This window comes from Condylura cristata, unplaced genomic scaffold (assembly GCF_000260355.1).
Source record: "Condylura cristata isolate star-nosed mole 26May11 unplaced genomic scaffold, ConCri1.0 scaffold00015, whole genome shotgun sequence".
Taxonomy (NCBI): Eukaryota; Metazoa; Chordata; class Mammalia; order Eulipotyphla; family Talpidae; genus Condylura; species Condylura cristata.
Window position 1 is genome coordinate 3,953,063 of NW_004567116.1, and position 17,474 is coordinate 3,970,536.

At 63.0% G+C, this 17,474-nt stretch overlaps 2 protein-coding genes across 16 annotated transcripts in view; one reads left to right on the forward strand and one right to left on the reverse strand.

Moving 5' to 3' along the window:
• The window catches only part of RAB3IL1 (RAB3A interacting protein (rabin3)-like 1), a 14,696-nt gene extending 2,806 nt beyond the window's left edge, over positions 1-11,890 (forward strand). For 2 of the 6 annotated variants that reach the window (XM_012725380.1, XM_012725386.1), the window contains exons 2-10: positions 6,622-6,874; positions 7,236-7,331; positions 7,417-7,494; positions 7,888-8,106; positions 8,902-9,048; positions 9,569-9,697; positions 9,786-9,898; positions 10,076-10,377; positions 10,920-11,890. In XM_012725380.1, coding sequence (XP_012580834.1) covers positions 6,622-6,874; positions 7,236-7,331; positions 7,417-7,494; positions 7,888-8,106; positions 8,902-9,048; positions 9,569-9,697; positions 9,786-9,898; positions 10,076-10,377; positions 10,920-11,002 — 1,420 coding nt within the window. In that variant the 3' untranslated portion in view covers positions 11,003-11,890. The remainder of the gene's footprint in view (positions 1-6,621; positions 6,875-7,235; positions 7,332-7,416; positions 7,495-7,887; positions 8,107-8,901; positions 9,049-9,568; positions 9,698-9,785; positions 9,899-10,075; positions 10,378-10,919) is intronic. The other 4 variants (XM_012725384.1, XM_012725385.1, XM_012725381.1 and 1 more) reach the window with 3 other exon arrangements.
• BEST1 (bestrophin 1) overlaps positions 1-17,468 on the reverse strand; it is a 44,215-nt gene extending 26,747 nt beyond the window's left edge. For all 10 annotated transcript variants that reach the window (XM_012725390.1, XM_012725396.1, XM_012725395.1 and 7 more), the window contains exon 1: positions 17,236-17,468. The gene's annotated coding sequence lies outside the window, so the exon portion shown is untranslated. The remainder of the gene's footprint in view (positions 1-17,235) is intronic.
• Between the last annotated feature and the right edge of the window lie 6 nt (positions 17,469-17,474).

A 17,474-nucleotide genomic window follows, 5' to 3' on the forward strand; every position in this document is an offset into this window, starting at 1 on the left:
GTCGTCCCGCTGACAGCGCCGCAGGCTCCCTGGGAGCGCGAGTGACGGGCGAGGGAGGGAACGCGGGAGACGGGTGTCCCCCAGAGCAGGACCCAGGGCCACGAAGGCTTGGAAGCGGTGCCTTCGGGATGGGGCTGGGTCTCCGCGGTGAGCCTCCGTCGGGGTTCCTGCGGCTGGGGGGGACCTCCCCAGCCTGGACGAGAAAGCAGGACTCTGCGGACAGTCGCCCAGTAGCCCTGGTGTGGCCCCTGGCGCTGCGTGGACAGCGAAGCCAGGGCAGACTTCTAAGTTGGACAAACACTCTCTCCTCCCCCTGAGCCTGGAAGGACAAACACTCTCTCCTCCCCTCCTGGAAGGACCGGGTCCTGGAAATGAGGCCAGAGTGGGGGTGGCCCTGTTCCTGGGCCAGATGTGCGTCCCCAGACCGGGCTCCTTCCCTGCCACTGGAGAGTGAGGGGTGGGGAGGCTGGCAGCTTGGGGAGTCTTCTGATGCAGACGGAACCACTTTATTCCCTGGCATCCAGCAAACCTGGAGCCAAGATGGGGGCTTGTGTCTGCGAGGTCATGGAGTTTCCTGGGGGGGTGGGGAGAGGCTGGGCTCCCAGAAAGGGGCTGCGGCGGGCAGGTGCCCAGAGAGGCAAGGGTCATCCTGCCCAGGGCGGCCACCTGCCTAGCCCGGGTTGGGTGCACCTGGTAGAACACGGCCTCCGAGTTCCTGCACTCTTGGGAATGTGGCCCCGTTTTTGCTGGGCCCTCAATGGCAGCATCCGGAGTGACTAGCCCGGGAAGGAGTGTCCTTCCCTGGAGGCGTCCAGTCCACAGCGAGACGGGCGAGGCTGGGGGCCACTTTCCCAGGGGCCTCTGGAGGAAACACGCTTTCCGAGTGATGCCCCAGAGGTCCTTAGTACTTCTTCTCTGTCTATGTGGGGGTCCCAGGGCCCGGGGTGGGGGCTCCAGAGGGCCTTCATAAGTGCAGGTGGATAGTATGGGGGCAGAATGAGGAGCTGGGCCCCAGAATGAGAGACAGCGTTTGGGGGTTCCCTGAACACTGCTTTTTGATGGACCCCTCCCTTGGATACTGAAAGACCAGAGACCACGCTGCCAGCACCCGCTGTGTGCCAGGGTCCTAGGAACTCAGCCCGGCTCCAGCGGCAACACGGCAGGACCCTGCATCCGAGTCCCCGTCCAGGTGGCTCTGGCTGAACCACTCGCACCCCCTTTCCCTTGGGATCCCTCGAGTAGGAGGTTCTGAACACAGGCAGCCTCCCCAGGCAGGCCACTCCCCTGTCCGCCCCCCAGCATGTCCCACAGCCGTGGTCTTGGGTGCCAACCTGCTCTGAGGTGATGGGTGAGGCTAGCATGGTGCCCAGGCCTTAGTTTGGGTTCTGGGCTGATGTCTGCCAGTAAAGTAGCCTGGTGACATTAATGTGGCCTCTTGGCCTCAGCTTCCCCATCTGGCAGATGGGGCCAGCAATGCCTATCTCTAGGGGGGGCCCGGCTCTGAGGGACTGCCCAGGAATGAGGTGAGACCACCCGCCCTCCCAGGTATGGGGCACTGTCTTTACAGCACTCAGGACGCAGGGGAATGCTGGGGCTGCAGACGGACCGTGATCTTGAGGGAGTAACTTCACTGCGCTGGGCATGGCCAAGACCCTAAGGGACTCGGATCTGTGAACTCCTGCCTTGTGCCTAAGTCACAGGGGAATATGGGCGCCGAGACAACATCTGCCCTGGGGATCCCAGAGTCAGGTCGGGAGGTGTTGAGAAGGGATTAAGCAATTCTGGCACCTCCTCCGGGAAGCCCTCCCTGGTCTAACTGCCACTGCTCTCCCCTATTCCCCTGCCATGCCCCCCTTCTCCAGATCTTTCCTGCTATTTCTTAATCAGCACATAGTGTGCAGACCTCAGACCCTCACCAGAGCCCTGCTGGTCCTAGAAACTTCCCCCATCTGCACAGGATTTATGCCCTTTGCTTTCCATAGGCCTTGGAAAGCACAGGGCGGGGTGGGGACAAAATGACATAGGATGTAGGAAAAAGAGGGCTCAGGAATGCCGATACCGGAATCTGCATGGCTCCAGAGGGGCCTGGCTCACGACAGGCGCTGCCCACACGGTTTCCGGCCTCAAAGAGTCAGATTTTTCAAGGGTGCACACAGATGTGCAGCACGTACTATGTACCTGTCCTGCCTGGGCAGTGAGTGAACTGCCCACCCTCTTAGGCCTTGTGTTGGCTCCCAGCGGGGACACTACACAGGTCTGGACTGCAGCTGGGCATCGGGCCGGTCTGGGGCGAGCTTGGAGAGGTGGCGCACCTGCCCAGAGGTCCAGGGGCCGTCCACCTTCCCTCCGGCTCCACTACTGTCACTCCTGCCTTCTCCCACCCCAGGGGTCCAGCTGAGCTGATCCCCTGGCATTCTGTTCCGCTGTAGGACACTACTGCCGCCTCCTGCTACACGATCCCCTCTTCTGGGAACACACCTCCTCAGCTCGTCAAGTGGACGGGCTGCCCCCAACTCCCTGCCACCCAGCCCCCATCCAGGCTCAGGCCGTGCCTCTGGCCCGGTGTGTCCTGCAGCCAGTGCTTCCCAACACTGCTTCCCATCAGGGGCTCCCCCCCGAGAGACCCCCTCCCGGTGCCCCATCCTCTCCCGGACAGTCTCATTCTCCTGCTCTCATTCACCTTCTCTGTGGTTCTTAAGTGTTTGTTAATTACTAGAAATTCTCTTTCTGACCCCTAAGCAGGCTGTGGTTCCCCCCCACCCTCATAGCTGCCTGGCTTGTATAGCAACCTGGGTGGAGCCCCCCTCTGGCCCTCAGCATGGCCCCTCAAACCCCGTGTGCATCCTGCCCTCTTCTCCGAAACCGCCATTCACCCCTTTCCTCTGTCTGGACTCGGTGGCAGGTCACATGACACGCCGTTGTTGGGACTCTTGCGTCTGTTCCCATCCTGCCGCTTCCTTGCTGTGCCTCCTGGCCAGGTCACCTCCCCTCTCTGACCCGCCTGTAAAGCCGGACTAGGGTCAGCCTCTCGCTGTGGCGTCACGGCGAGGTTCACATGGGGCGTGGGGGAGCCGTGGGTTTGGAGCTGGGCACTCGGCCCCGCTGCAGGCCGAACTGGCTGGGCTGCAGGCGGTCAGGGAGTCCTAGGAGTCCCTTGGCCCCTGGACACGGCCACTTGGCTATACGCCTCTGGGCCTGGGGCTTACTGGACTGCAGGGAGGACGTGAGTGTGGCTCTCAACTAGACCCCTGTGTCCTGGTCCTGACGCAGAGCCGGGTCCAGACCCGGCAAACAGAACCAGCGCCCAGCTCCAGCCAGCCTGGAGTGTGGGCCTGGGGGCCCAACAGGGGGCTCGGGTCACCGCTGCAGCCCCGCCTGCCCCCCCTCCCCCGCTCCCACTTCCGTGCTCCCTGCTTGCTTAATGGCTCCGTGGGCCCACTAGCCTGGAGCCCTCATTGGGCAGGAACGGCCTCATGGCAGGCTGGTCAGCTGGGGCTGGGAGTGGACAGGACCCGCAAGGGCCACGCAGGACCCTAGGTGGGCCTCTGACAGACCCTCCTAGCCCAGCAGGGGCGACTGGGGGTGCGGAATCCAGGCCTCCTCTTCTCACCCTGCAGGGCTGTGTACGGCACAAAGCCCGCTGGCCCTGGGAGGGCAGGCCTGGTGGGGTGAGGGTTGCCGTGGCTGCACCCCCCTTGTGTTTCCTGGGGAAGTGACTGGAGCCTTTCCTGGACTGCCCAGGCTCCAGTCTCTGGAACTGACTTTGGGAGGGGGTGTTGGCTGCCGCATCTGCCCTGCCCTTGACTCTTACTGTGTCCGGCCCCGGAGGCCCTGAACAGCCCCCACCCCCCACCCCAGCGATCTCTGCAGTGTGCCCGACACTGACTCTCCTTTCTGCCCGGGATGAGGGCAGCGGGGTTGGCAGAGGCCTGTGGGCTAGGGGAGGGATGTGGTGCGGAACAACTTCAGGGGTCACTCTTGCTTGCTCAGGCCATGAGCTCGTGTCTCCCCAGCATTGGGAAGCTAGTGTGTGGGAAATAGGGGGTGCTGACTGGGGCCCGGGACCCCCATTTCTCTGAGCACAGCCAGCTGGACCTGCAAGGGGCAGGGTCTGCAGACCTGAGCACCCCTCCCTACACCCCGACCCAGACATGGAGGTGGGCCTGCTGCTGCCTCTGGGAGCTGCGCCTCAAGCTTTCCCCCGGGGTGGGGAAGGGTGTCAGAGACTCTCAGGCCTCTTGGACCACTGTTTGCTCTGGCTGCAAAATAGGACCCATCCCCCTGGCAGTGGGCTGAAGTGAGGGCTGCTGGGAAAATCTGGAGAGTGGTCAGCCACACCCCCAGCCCCTGCCCTCAGGAGCAGCAGAAGAGGTGGTCACTAGCTGTTACTAGAGACGAGTGTGGCTCTCAACTGGACCCCTGTGTCCTGGTCCTGACGCAGAGCCGGGTCCAGACCCGGCAAACAGAACCAGCGCCCAGCTCCAGCCAGCCTGGAGTGTGGGCCTGGGGGCCCAGCAGGGGGCACGGGTCACCGCTGCAGCCCCGCCTGCCCCCTCCCCCCCCCCCCCTCCCACTTCCGTGCTCCCTCCTTGCTTAATGGCTCCGTGGGCCCACTAGCCTGGAGCCTCACTGGTAGAAAAAGCTCAGTGGTGGTGGGAGCGGTTGATGGAGGGCTCCCGGCTCCCCGGGGCTGGGAGTGTAGGCGCAGGGTGGCTCAGATCCTGCCCAAGGCCTGAGAGCTCCCCGTGGGCCACCCACCACCTCGGACTGCAGTTCCTGTTCTTTCTGCCGAGACTGAGTGATGGAGGCCACGTCTCCCCGCGGAGGGCATGGGGCTGACCACCACCCTCCACACTGCCACTGGGGCACCACCCGGGGCTTTGGTTTCGGCTGTGGGTGCAGCCTGACAGTGTGGCGGGGCTTGCGCCAGACATGACTGCAGATGGCACATTTTTGACGGGTGCCCAAGTCAGCGACGGGTCTCACCCCCACCTCCTGGATAGGAAAGCAGGTTTGGAGAATTTCAGTAACACCCCCAAAGGCTCTCCTGTTCCCCAGGTCAGTGATGGGCATGGACCCAGGGCTGCCTGATCTGGCCCGTGTTCTCAGCCCCCCAACCCCTTCTCTCTTGGGAGGTGGTTTCTGGGCCCGAGCAGAGGCTGAGACGCCAGCTCAAGCTGGAACCGGGTCAGGTTTCCTGGCCGCAGCCAAGGAGGAGCCTTCCGAGTCCCTGGGGCCAGCAGCCTTCCATTCTGAGACACGCGCTGACCCACCCCCTCCCCTGCAGTCCGCAGGGCCTGCCGAGCTGGCCCAGCCTGTGCCCCAGCGCTGCCACCCAGCAGCCGTGTGACGCTCGGTGACTCCCGTCACCTCTCTGAGCCCACCCCCCCCCTGGAGGCTGGGGACCACCAGGGCACAGGGCAGCACGTGTCCCCTGGACGCACACGCCAGCCCAGGGGCAGGGCGCAGCACGTGTCCCCTGGACGCACACGCCAGCCCAGGGCCAGCCCATGGCCAAGCTTTAGGGACACCCCTTGCCAGTGAGAACTCGAAGACAAAGGCATCAGCAAAGACGCTGTCTGCACAAGCACTACTCGTGGGGTGATGCGCGCGGCTTCCCACTCTGTCCCTCAGCGCCCCACGTCCCGCCAGGACCCACCTGAGGACCCTCAGGGCCACATGCTGGGCCAGTTCCAAAGCGAAAGGCCGCAGGACGGGCAACTGGACTCCTAGGGCCACGTGAAGGGCGGGGGGTGGACCCTGCTGGGGCCTCAGGGGCCCAGTCCCTTTGTGTGACCTGAGGGGACACCGAGCAGCCCTGTATTGCAGGACACCTGCCCGGTCTTCCCCCTCCACACGGATGGCCCCCAGAGCCCCTCCCTTCCACTTCCCCAGGTCAGTAGCGGCCTGGCCCAGCCCCCTGCCCTCAGCCCAGCGCAGAAGCTGCTGGCTCCGAGCTCTGGCTGAGTCAGCGAGGCCAGAGGTGCTGTCTTGGCACAACCGCTGGGCGCCTGGAGTTCTTCCGCCTCCCCGTGGGGAGTGTGGATGGGGTGAGAGCCGGCCTGTTGCCCCACCCACACTGCCTCTGGGGCCCTCAGCTTCAGGGAGGGGCGGCCCGAAGCCCAGAGAGCGGTTTGCCTGAGGTGATGAGGCGCCCGGAGTGTGGACTGCTCCCCGCGGGGCCAGGGCAGGAAGCGGGCCTGCCAGGCGGCTGCTCACAAACTTCCCGCCTCTGCCCTGGCTGGGTCCTTCCTCTCTGGTCGTCCCGGACTGGTGCCCAACTGGCCTAAAATTTGCATTAATGAGAAGGCCGCGCGCACCTAAGCGCAGCCAGTGTGCCACCTACTATGTGCGGGGCACCTGCTGCTAGGTGCTAACCACCTGCTGTGTGCCAACCACCGTGTGCCAAGTACAGTCCCAGGCCTTGGCAGAGGGGTGTTTGACAAAGATGAGGGGTCCTGTGCTTGTCCCTCATGCGCCCTCCTCTGCCCTGGTGAAGCTTCTGTGGCAGTGACCCTAGTTCACAGATGGGAAGACTGAGACCCAGAGTGGCAAGGGTGTCGCTGGGCCCAGCAATCCAGAGCCCAGGACCTCACCCTGTGTCTGCTGTTTGCCTCTCAGCCAGCCCCAACCAGATGAGGGCCACCTGCCGCCCCTCAAGGCTGTCCCCATCCCCTGGAAGAGCGCGGGTCCCTGCAAAAACCTCAGGGAGTCCCCGGGAGGCCTGGAGGAGCCGTCTGTTGGGGAGGAAGCCCAAGGCGAGGAGGGCCCTGCAGCCGCCCGGCTGAACGAGTCGCGCCTGCGCAGCTCGTCCATGGAGATCCGGGAGAAGGGCTCGGAGTTCCTGAAGGAGGAGCTGCACAGAGCCCAGAAGGTGGGGCGCTGAGGGCGGGCAGGCTGGGAGGGGGACGGGGACAGGGGCTGTGGGAGCTGTGGGCTGGCACCAGACGCCTGGGGGTACCATGCGCCCCCCAAGGCCATCTGCATACCAGCCTTGCTGGGCATGGGGGAGGGACGGAGAAGAGGCCGGTACTTGTGACTTTTAAGCGACTTTTACAAGTCAGGTCCTCGTGGACTGACAGCTGAGGTTTCGGCCTCGCTCTGCGCTAAATGGAAAGGCCGTCCCAGGAAGGACCCACGGCCCTTCATGAGGTGCCCAGGGAATGGAGCGAGCAGGGGCCAGGCAGCCCTGGGGGCCCCGCGGGGCTGACCGTGCCTGCCTCACGGACCCCCAGGAGCTGAAGCTGAAGGATGAGGAGTGTGAGCGGCTGTCCAAGGTGCGGGAGCAGCTGGAGCGGGAGCTGGAGGAGCTGACGGCCAGCCTGTTCGAGGTTTGGTGGCTGGGGCCAGGCCAGGGAATTGCCTCCCAGTGTCCATCAGCCCCTCGCCACTCACACGGCACCCGCCTCTTCCCAGGAAGCCCATAAGATGGTGCGGGAAGCCAACATGAAGCAGGCGGCATCAGAAAAGCAGCTGAAGGAGGCTCGGGGCAAGGTGAGGCCCTTCCACCCCCCCACCCAGCCTGGCATCACCACCTCTGCTACCCAAGCCAAACCTCAAGCGTCCTGGGGACCTGGCACGGGTGGCCGGGGCCGAGGGAAGGGGGGTGGAGGTGTCTGAGGTGACACCCTTGGGGGGGAATGGGACCCTCCAGGCCGCAGGAGACGCCTCCCTGGGAGGCCCAGCCAGCCCCTAAGAGTCCCGGCCCACCACGCGCCCTCAGTTTCCCATCCGTAAAATGGGTATCTCAGTCTCCCCCTACAAAGCGGGTGTAGTCAGTTCCAGGGTAACGGGGGGTTAGGCGCTGGCGGTCCTGAGCCGGGATGGCAGAGGTTCCACTGGGGACCCTGCACTGGGCTGGGGTTGACCGTGTGCTGCCCCAGCCAGATCGACATGCTGCAGGCCGAGGTGACAGCCCTGAAGACACTGGTCATCACATCCACACCGGCCTCCCCCAACCGCGAGCTGCACCCCCAGCTGCTGAGCCCCTCCAAGGCCGCGCCGCGCAAGGGCCACTCTCGCCATAAAAGCACTAGCAGCACCCTCTGCCCCGCCGTGTGCCCTGCCGCGGGGCACCTCCTCGCCCCGGACAAGGAGGGCAAAGAGGTGAGGCGAGGCTGGGCAGTGCACGCAGAAAAGGCGGACAGCACCCGCTGTCAGTCAGGCAGTGGGGCCTCGCGGGGACCAGGCCCGGCCCTGGCTGTGAGCTGGGGCCTCTCTGGGGCCCCGGCTGTGAGGGCTGGACAGGGTCTGTGATAGGGGTCTGGCCGCCACCTCACCCTCCCAGCTGCCGGTGGTGGTGTCCACACCCAGGCCCTGCCCCTGGGGTCTGCAGAGACACGCCCCTCAGGCCTGAAGAGGCTGCTGCTGGGATCCCGGGAGAAGCTGCCCAGACCCTGTGGCCACACCCTACCCCCAGGACTGAGACTAGGTTTTACATCTTCAGGGTCATAATCTGGACTTGAGGGTCCCCAGCATCCTCTGGCTGAGTGCCAAGAGTACGTGGCATTTGGGGTCGTCTCCTTCTCCCTTTGGTTGGGCGTGTGGCGCACCTGGGCTTCACTGGCCAGTGGGCTGTGATGGCCTTGGGCACGCGAGGCCGCCCCCAGCATCTCAGTTTCCCCACGTGGTAGATGGGGCCTCCTGGGGCCACACGAGGAACTGACGGGACGCAGATGCCTGAGCTCGGCTCAGGGCGGCAGTGAATGCCACGGTGCCCAGCCCTGGGCAGCTCTGCCTCCAGGGTGGCCCCAGCTCCGGCCTGCCCTGCTTCTCCAGGCCTCTGGGCAGGAGGTGCAGCCAGACCTCTGGGCCCGCTCTGAGCTGAAGCCTTCCGACAGGACTCTAACCTCTCCTTCCTCCTGTCTGTCTGCGCCCACCTGCCGCCGGTCCGCCTGCCAGCCCGGGCTGGCCCCCCTCCTCTCCCTGCTCCTGTGTGTGATCCCCAGCAAGGCGGTTCACCTCACCTATGAGCCGGCCTGGCAGCTCCCGCCCAGGGAGCCACCCGCAGCCCCCACCTCTGCTACCTCTCTCTCCTTTTCCCGACAGGTAACGGCTGCCCCTTCCAGCCGCCCTCACTCTGCATGTGCAGCCGGGAGCTGCTCTGGGGAGCAGGCAGCTGGGGGTGCGCCCCCTCCCGGCGGGTGCTGTGTGTCTGGGGGCCTGCGTGCACCTGTGTGGCCTGCGTGCACCTGTGCGCACGCCCTGTGGCTGGGGGTACCTACAGAGACACTCTCCAAGGACATGGCGAGGGCATCAGGATGTGGCCCAGTGCCACTGACATGCTCAAACTGACACTCTGACTTCTAGATTCTCTGGTGCCGGGGGAGGGAGGGAGTTTTTGGGGACTCAGCCATGCCTGGATCCTGTCTCACCCGCTGGTGGGAGAGCACCAGTGCCCGCCCCCTGCTTTCCCCGGTTCCTGTGCCTGCGTGGGCTGGCCACTGGGGACAGACCACTGGCATGCTGGGGCCTGCTGTGCATCCTCCCTGGCTCCCCGCCCCCTTGGGCTCCCCTGGCCGCACTGTGCGAGCCTCAGGGCTCTGACCACCCCTACCCTCCTTCACAGGTGGACACCACTCTGTTTGCAGAGTTCCAGGCCTGGCGGGAATCACCCACCCTGGACAAGAGCTCCCCCTTCCTGGGCAGGGTGTACCGGGAGGACGTGGGGCCCTGCCTGGACTTCACCATGCAAGAGGTGAGCGGGCTGAAGACAGCCCCGGGGAGCCGCCCCTCAGCTGGAGGCCTGCCCCTCAGCCCCACGCCCACGCCCTGGTCTGCCGCAGCTCTCCACGCTGGTCCGGGCCGCCGTGGAGGACAACACGCTCACCATCGAGCCCGTGGCCTCGCAAGCGCTGCCCGCGGTGAAGGTGCCGGCAGTCGAGTGTAGCAGCACCAAGTAAGCCTGGTGCCCCTGCGCCCATCCTGCCTGCCCCGTCCACCCTGGGCCCCGCGAGGGCTGGCGCGGAGAGGGAGCCACCGGCTTGCGCCCGGCGCCCAGCCCCGCGCGTCTGCCGCCCCCTGGGCCTCCTGGCCGCGGGTGGGCGAGCCCAGCGCCGTCCCCTGCTCTCCCCAGCACCTGCGCGCTGAGTGGGCTGGCCCGGGCCTGCCGCCACCGCCTCCGGCTGGGGGACTCGGAGAGCCTCTACTACATCTCGCCGTCCTCCCGGGCCCGGGTGAGTCCGTCATGCCGTGTGGCCTGGTCCCTGGCTGTGACCCACGCGAGGCTTCCCCCCCGCCCCCGGTGCCTGGCTTGGCGGGGTCCCCCAGGGTCGCGTCAGGCGGCCCCAGCCTGCCCATTCTGCCCACAGATCACCGCCGTGTGCAACTTCTTCACCTACATCCGCTACATCCAGCAAGGCCTGGTGCGGCAGGACGGTGAGCGCCCCCTGGCGGCCGGTGGGGTGGCGCCGGGCGGGCCCGGAGGGCGCTCTGGTTTCTGGGCCAAGTTCAGCGGCCCTGCCTCGCGGGGGGGCCCCCAGCCCCGGCTCCCGCCTGCCTGGCTCTGACCGCTTCCTCTTGCCAGAATCCTCTTCCAGCCCGCAAGGCCTGGCAGGACAGCTCGCTGGCACTGTCCTGGCCTTCAGGCTCTGCGTCGTGGGGCCTCCCCTTGAATCCCTGCCTTTCCCTGTTGGCCGCTTCATGGTTGCCTGCACAAGTGTGGCCGGCCACCACGGCACCCTTTGCCCACCTGTTGGTCCCTCCCCCCATTCGCGAGGCTCCTCCACCAGACTTTGTTCCCTGACGAATATTCTCCAGAATCAGTGTGGACTCTGAACTGAGGTCATCTGTCCTGGGGGCCAGGGGAGCCCTGGGGGCCTGTGCCAGGTCCCCTGTCCCAAGCTAGGCGAGGGGGCCAGGCCGTCTGCCGGAGGGGACCCTCAGCTGGCCCTGAGCTGTCCACCCTCTCTCGCCTGCAGCGGAGCTGATGTTCTGGGAGATCACCAGGCTGAGGAAGGAGATGTCGCTGGCCAAACTCGGCTTCTTCCCTCAGGAGGCCTAGGACACGGCCCAGGCCGGGCTGGGGCTCTGAGCCAGAGCCAACACCTGCCCAGGACGGACGCACAGAAAGACGACGGGGTCCTGGAGCCGCCCGGAGCCTGACGCTGGACAGCTGGCTCGGCCAGGGAGGCTGCGCTGAGCCGTCCCCCGGCATCCATCCTAAGACGCACAGAACCTCGTGCGGCGACTCTTCCCTGGGGTACTAGGAGCCGCCAGGAGACTTCCAAGAAGCACCAGAGACCGAGAATGTGGAGCCGCACGCAGGGCTCAGCCCTTGGGGGGACCGTGAGGCAGCCAGCACCCGCCCCCCTTCCTGGAGCTGCCTGTAGGTGCCTTGTTGCTGTGGATCCTCAGAAAGGGAGCGTTCTTGGTAGCCAGATCCCCAGGGAAGCCCCAACCCCAGTTCCCAAGCCCTGGGCCGTCAGCACCCCGTTGTGGCCGTTCTACATCCTGTTCCCAGGTTACCTCCCCATTGGGCAGCAGGCTCCGGGGCCTTCCTCCACACCAACCTGTGTCTGCGTAGAGCCACCCAGAACATTCTCAAGAAGGATCAGGGTCCCTTTCCCCTCCCTCGCCCATCTGAGCCCAGTGCTCCTCGAGGCCGCACCCCCAACCCTTCTGGAAGGAGGAGGACACTTTGCTCCAGCATTAAGACCCAGATGGGGCCTCTGGACGCCTGTTCTCAGCTGTGGGTGATCACTTGGACATCGGGGGCTCTGTCTGCCAAGCCCCAGACACAGAACCGGGGTGAGGCAGGCAGGACCTGGACCCCTCCTCACCCTCACACTCACTGGAGACTGGGGCCCAGCCTGGACACATCGCTCACCACCTCCGATTTCCTCCTTTGAGTAGAATGCAACGCGATCTCTATTTAATAAAAGGAGACTTTGCTGGTAGGCTGGGCGGCCACGCGCCTTCACTCCCGCGTCCTGGGGCCGGGGCCAAGGCTTGGGCATCTGAACGAACGAAACCAAATCCTTTCCGTGCCCGCCCTCGTGCTTGGGATTAAGCCCAAATCCTGAAGGGATTGCTGTAGGGAGCACCCCGGCGTCATCCTGAGTATTGCGTGGTGCTCTGGGTTTGTGGGGGGTGACCCTGGCTTCCTCCCCCTGGGGAAAGGGGTCTGCTGTCAGGCTGGAGAATGCCGAGGCTGACTGCTGCTGCCCCTCAGGGACCTTGGGCCGACGCCCCTCCACTCCCACTGTGTGGGACTAAGGGAACCCTGGAACTCAGAGTCAAAGCTTGGCGGCTGCCTGGCACGTCAGGATTGACTGGTGATGTCTGCCAGCCACACGCCTATGGCAGGATTGATTAGTGATGTCTGAGCAGCACAGGTCAGGACTGGTGGCCCGGCTTGTCCAGCCCTGGACTTAGACGGGATCTGGCAAGGATCATTAGTCAGGTGGAAGAGGTCCTCTTCTGAAGTGTTCTGTGACCCCTCCCCATCTAGGAGGGGTGGACCTTGGCCAGGGGCTGTCCCCCCCACCGCCAGTGGGCAGGCTGGGGCATAGCAGTTTCTGGGTAGTGCTCTCCTGGGGCTGGTGGTGCCTCAGGGGACTTCCCTATTGGCTGGAACCTCGGGCCACTCAGCTGTGGGCTGCTGGCCAGCACTCCAGGTCAAGGTCCTTCCCCCCATCACCCTCTCCAGTCTTCCTTCTTGGTCTTCTGACTCTCAGTTACACCTTCCCGTCTCCCCACACCCACCCTGTTCCAGCTGTGATTTAATTCCCCTCGCTCTACCCCCAGCCCCTCGGATATTCACAGCTTAAGACCTCCTGTCGCAGACGTCCCTTCACTCAGCAAATGTGGGGACCCCAGGTGCTCAACAGTCTCTGGTGCTGGGGGGTGCCTGTGCTGGAGCTGAGACTCCCGGTGGGGACGGGCTGGGTGTCAGATGGAGGAGGCAGGGAAGGCGACGAGGGCTGAAGATGTACGAAGCCACGTTACGGGGGGACCCCAACATCCTCTCCTGCACCACAGTCTCTCAGTCCTACTCTGTGTCAATCTGTGGTCAGCTGGGGGACAGGGGAGGCTGAAGGCCTGTCCCTGCCTCCAGCCACCGTGCCCCTGAGTCGGCAACACCAGACGGGGGACACCAGGTGACGTCTCAAGTCAGGCCCTGGTAGGGCATCGTGAGCAGACAAGAGCTGAGGTACCTCGGGGGTACATGTGGCACTGAGGAACACGCTGGCCCCGCTGCTGCCCAACAGAAACTCGATCTGAGCTGGAATCTGAGGCCTGTGTGTGCCCAGGGTCGCTTCCAAGCCCTTTGGCTGAAATTCACTTAATGCTCACAGCAGCCCTCTGAGGCACCTCCCCCACCCCCATTTTGCAGATGAATCAACTGAGGCCCCAGCAGTCACGCAGAGGACTGCTGGTCACAGGACAGGGATGAATGAGCCCGAGAGCAGCAGGACCCCTCCTGCTAGAGACTCGCCTGCGCCTGGGGCTTCCCTGTTCCCTGGAGGGGTGGAGGTGCAGGCAGGCCAGGACCCACACTTCCCATGCCCCCCAGTGCGCCCCCTGCTCTGCAGGCTTGGCCGGGGGAGAGACGCTCTGTGGAACTCGCTCTCGGAGAGCAGAGGGGAGGGTTTGTTGTCGTCAGCCACACAGCCTTCTTCCTCTTAACTGAATTTTCTCGATAAGCCACTCAGGTCCCTCATTCCCCGCACACCTGGGACTGTTTCAACCCTCTTGGGTTAAAGCCGGCACACAGGCTGTTCCCTGAGGCCAACCCCAGCTCCGCAGTGGCCTCTTGCCCCCTCAGCTGACCATCTGCCAAGGCTGGTTTGCTGCTGGTCCCAGCAAGAAGCACCTCACTGGGCCTCAGTTTTCTCATCTGTAAGTTGGAACAATTGGGCGAAATGGCATTTCCAGCACCCAACCCCCATTTTTTTCATTCCAAGCATTTTATTATGTGTTACTAATATCTTATAGAGGCTACAACTCAGGGACAGTCAAATGGAGGAGAGGCCGGGACAAGGTGTGAGGGGAGGGGTGCAGTCTCCCCAGGCACAACATAGAAATTCTGTGGACCCGCAGTTGTTTTTTAATTGTTTTTTTTTTTTTTTTGAGGATGTGGTTTATGACACGGTACACAATTTATGGGTACAGATCCCCACCTCTCCAGATGTGTGTCACCACACCACACCACACCCACCACCAAAGCCCCATAGTCTTCCACTGCTGGCATTCGGATCCCCCCTCCCTTTACGCCCTCTCAGGGAGCCTCAGGGCTACAGTCAGATTTTTAGGGTTTGTTTGGGTTCAGTTTTGCCCCTATGCTTTGCTTCTTACACCATTTTTTTTTTTATCCTGGTAAAAACATTAAATACCATCGTAACCATGGTTAAGTGTAGGTACTGGTGAGCAGATCCATGCTCTTCTGGAACATCTCTGGAACCTCACATCCTGTCAGTCTGAAACAATGCCCATTAGGTGGCACCCCCCTCCCTGCCAAGATCCCCACCCCCACACCCCAGCCTCCCCATTTTACTTTCCACCTGAGAATCTGACCACCTTACATGCAAGCCCAATGTCTGCCTTTCTGTGACAGGCTTATTTCCCTCAGCATCAGGCTGACCCATGAGGTCGCGGGTGTAAGTCTTCCCTTCCTTTTTAAGGCTGAATAATATTCCACGGATATTCCACGGATATTCCACAGGCAGCACTGACCACGCTCTGTTTACTCACTCTTTAAAGAATGTAACCTCTTGGCTATTGTTGGAAACGCTACTATGACCAGGGTGTGAAATAGCTCTCCCAGCTGCCTGCCAAGAGCTGGGGGCCCAGGCCCGCCAGTCCTTCTATTTTAACGCTCAGAGGCACCCCCGAAGCATCCTCCACAGTAGTCACGCCACGTTACAGCCCCCCGACAGCACAGGAGGCTTCCATCCTTCTACACTTGTTATTGAAGGGGTTCAGAACAGGTCACCCCAAAGTATGCCATGTTGGTATGAGGATTATTTTGAGCTGAAGGCAACCAAGATCCAGCTGGACTCAAGACAAACTTGAGCTCTCCCTTAATTACCTAAAGAATTTCCACAGGGGCTGGCCCAGAAGAGCTCACAGCCACAGACAACTTGGATCTGATGCCCTCTCTGCAGGGCAGGCCAAACGTGCAATGGCCACACAGCTGCTTTCTGAGGGGTTGAGGGTTCGGGCTCCTCCCAAGCCCCACATCTCCGTCCCCCTTCCGAAGCTCAGAAGAGTGTGGGAGCGTCCGAGCTCAGCTCCCCTGGGTCTCCTGGCTTTTTCTCCTGTTAATCTGTCTTAGATTGATTTTGTTGGACCTGGTAGAGACCTAAAAAGCTAGATGGAACATTTTTCCTCCCGACAGTACTTTCCTCTGTTTGTTGTTGCTGTTTTCCTGTTTTTATTTTCATACCAGCCATCCTAATGGCTGCGGACTGCTACCTCATTGCGGTTTGCCTTGCCTTCCTCAGATAATTGAAGCTGAGTATCTTCACATGCTTCTGGCCGTCTGTGCTCCGCCTCCTTTTGCTCAGGGGCACTGGGGAGCTGCCTGGGGCCACCCTACAGACGCCTTTGGGGACAGGCTAGAATCACTCTTGGCGGCTGGGGACCTACCAACCAGGCTCAGGGCGTGGTGAGTTTCAGCTTGAGCTCAAAGTCAAATCAGGAAGCTCCGCTGGGGTCTGCTTTGTGTGCTCTGCAGAACAAAGACCTGGCCCCCGACTGCTCTTCCGAAGGCCTAAACTCACCCTCTGGCCCCCTTCCCAGCCCCACTGGCCAGCACAAGCTTCCCAGGGGCCCCAGCAGCAGCTGGCTGCTCCAATGAGGGTGGAGATCAGTGTGCCCTGCTGGGGGCTGTGGCAGCCGCCTGACAGAAACCCCTCGGGGACTGGGGCTGGCTGCACAGGAGTGGTTTGAGGGTTCCCCCCACACACAAATGGACTCCAGCTGGCCCGCTCCACCCTTGCCTTGGGGCTAGCTACCCCCCCCCATTCCCCCCCAAACCCAACACCCTGGCAGTGGCCCCAAGGCAGCTCAGGAATGTCAAGTGGTGCCTCTCCCTTTCCAAGTGGTCTGAGAGGCCTCCCTGCCCTGGCAGGACTTGGGGACAATGGAGCCCCAAGTTCCCCACAGGCCAAAGGCCAGAGTAGAAGTCCAGTGAGGTGAAGCCAGCTATAGGAGCGGAGGCCTGCAGACCATGGGGGGGAGTGGCGGCTTCTAGGCTGTGGGCCAGCACAGTTCAGACTTCAGGCTCTACAGTAACCAGCTGTGGTGGCAAGATGGGACCCCACCTCTCCCCCTGCTGATGAAGCGGCGGGTGGCATGGTCCTGAGCCCTGCTCTGGCTTTACCTCCTGGGGGGTGCTCATCTCTCTGTGCGCATCTGGGGTGTGTTGAGGATCCCAGAGTACATCCCCTCCCAACGAAGCCACACACACACACACACACACACACACACACACACCACGGGCAGTGAGCAGGCCAGGGAGCCCTGAGCTGGTCACATCTAACCACTGAGGGCTGCTGAAGACGGGGTGAGGCCCTTGCCCAGTGGAGGGGCTGCTTAGGTACAGGAGGTGACTTTCCTGCCAGAGGCTGCTTCTATCCTTGTGCCCAAGTGGAACACAGCAGGGCGGGGCTATCTTCATGCAGCCTGGCCTTGGCCTGCTCTACCCGCCCCCCAAAAACACACACACAGGGAGGGGGTTCAGGCAGCCTGGGTGGAAGGCTCAGGCAGCCTTTCTGGTCATCCAGACAACCCAAGGCAGGGGTCAGCATCCAGGGAACCCAAAGACCACCCGGCCCGTCTTTGGCCCTGGCCTGCCTGCCCCGACAAATATTAGCTGGAAAGATTTGCTAGGAATTGTCAGGCCAGTTGTGCGCCTACCCGACGTGACCCTTTCAGTACCCCAAGTGTATGCCCTGGGTCAGCATCACTCTGGACACAGTGTTAGAAGTGCAGTCTCTGCCCCCCAAATTCAACGTGTGGGATCCCACCCCGAGGGGCCCAGCCAGGCGTTACACCTGCTCCATAGCAAAACCTTAGTCCTTCCTAGTTGGGTGTGAACCCCTAACTTTCACCAACAGAACTGCCAAAGAAATGCAAAGTAGTCTGAAGAGCAGCCTACACTCTCAAAGGGACTAGACTTAAGGATGGCAGCCGGGAGGCCACAGAAGCCAGCACCCGTGAGAGGCTGCGGCCCCCCTGACTCGGGGCCTTGCTCCCCTTCCTGCCCACTGGCCATCGGGGCGTCCTCACCGGCAGTCCTCGCAGGCGGCCCGCGTGGGAGGGAACCTGGGTTGCCTTTGGGGTGGTCTCGCTGCGCAGATGCCGCGGGCCCATCTTTTGAAAGCTGCTTACAGTTCCCCCGAGGTAGTGTCCATTTCAGAGTAGTGTCCATCCAGGACGCGTGGCTGGCAGCCCATTTTTGGCCCGCTGTGGTTCCAAGCCCGGCTGGCCTCGCGTAGACCTGGGGGCCCCTGAGGGCGCGGAGGACG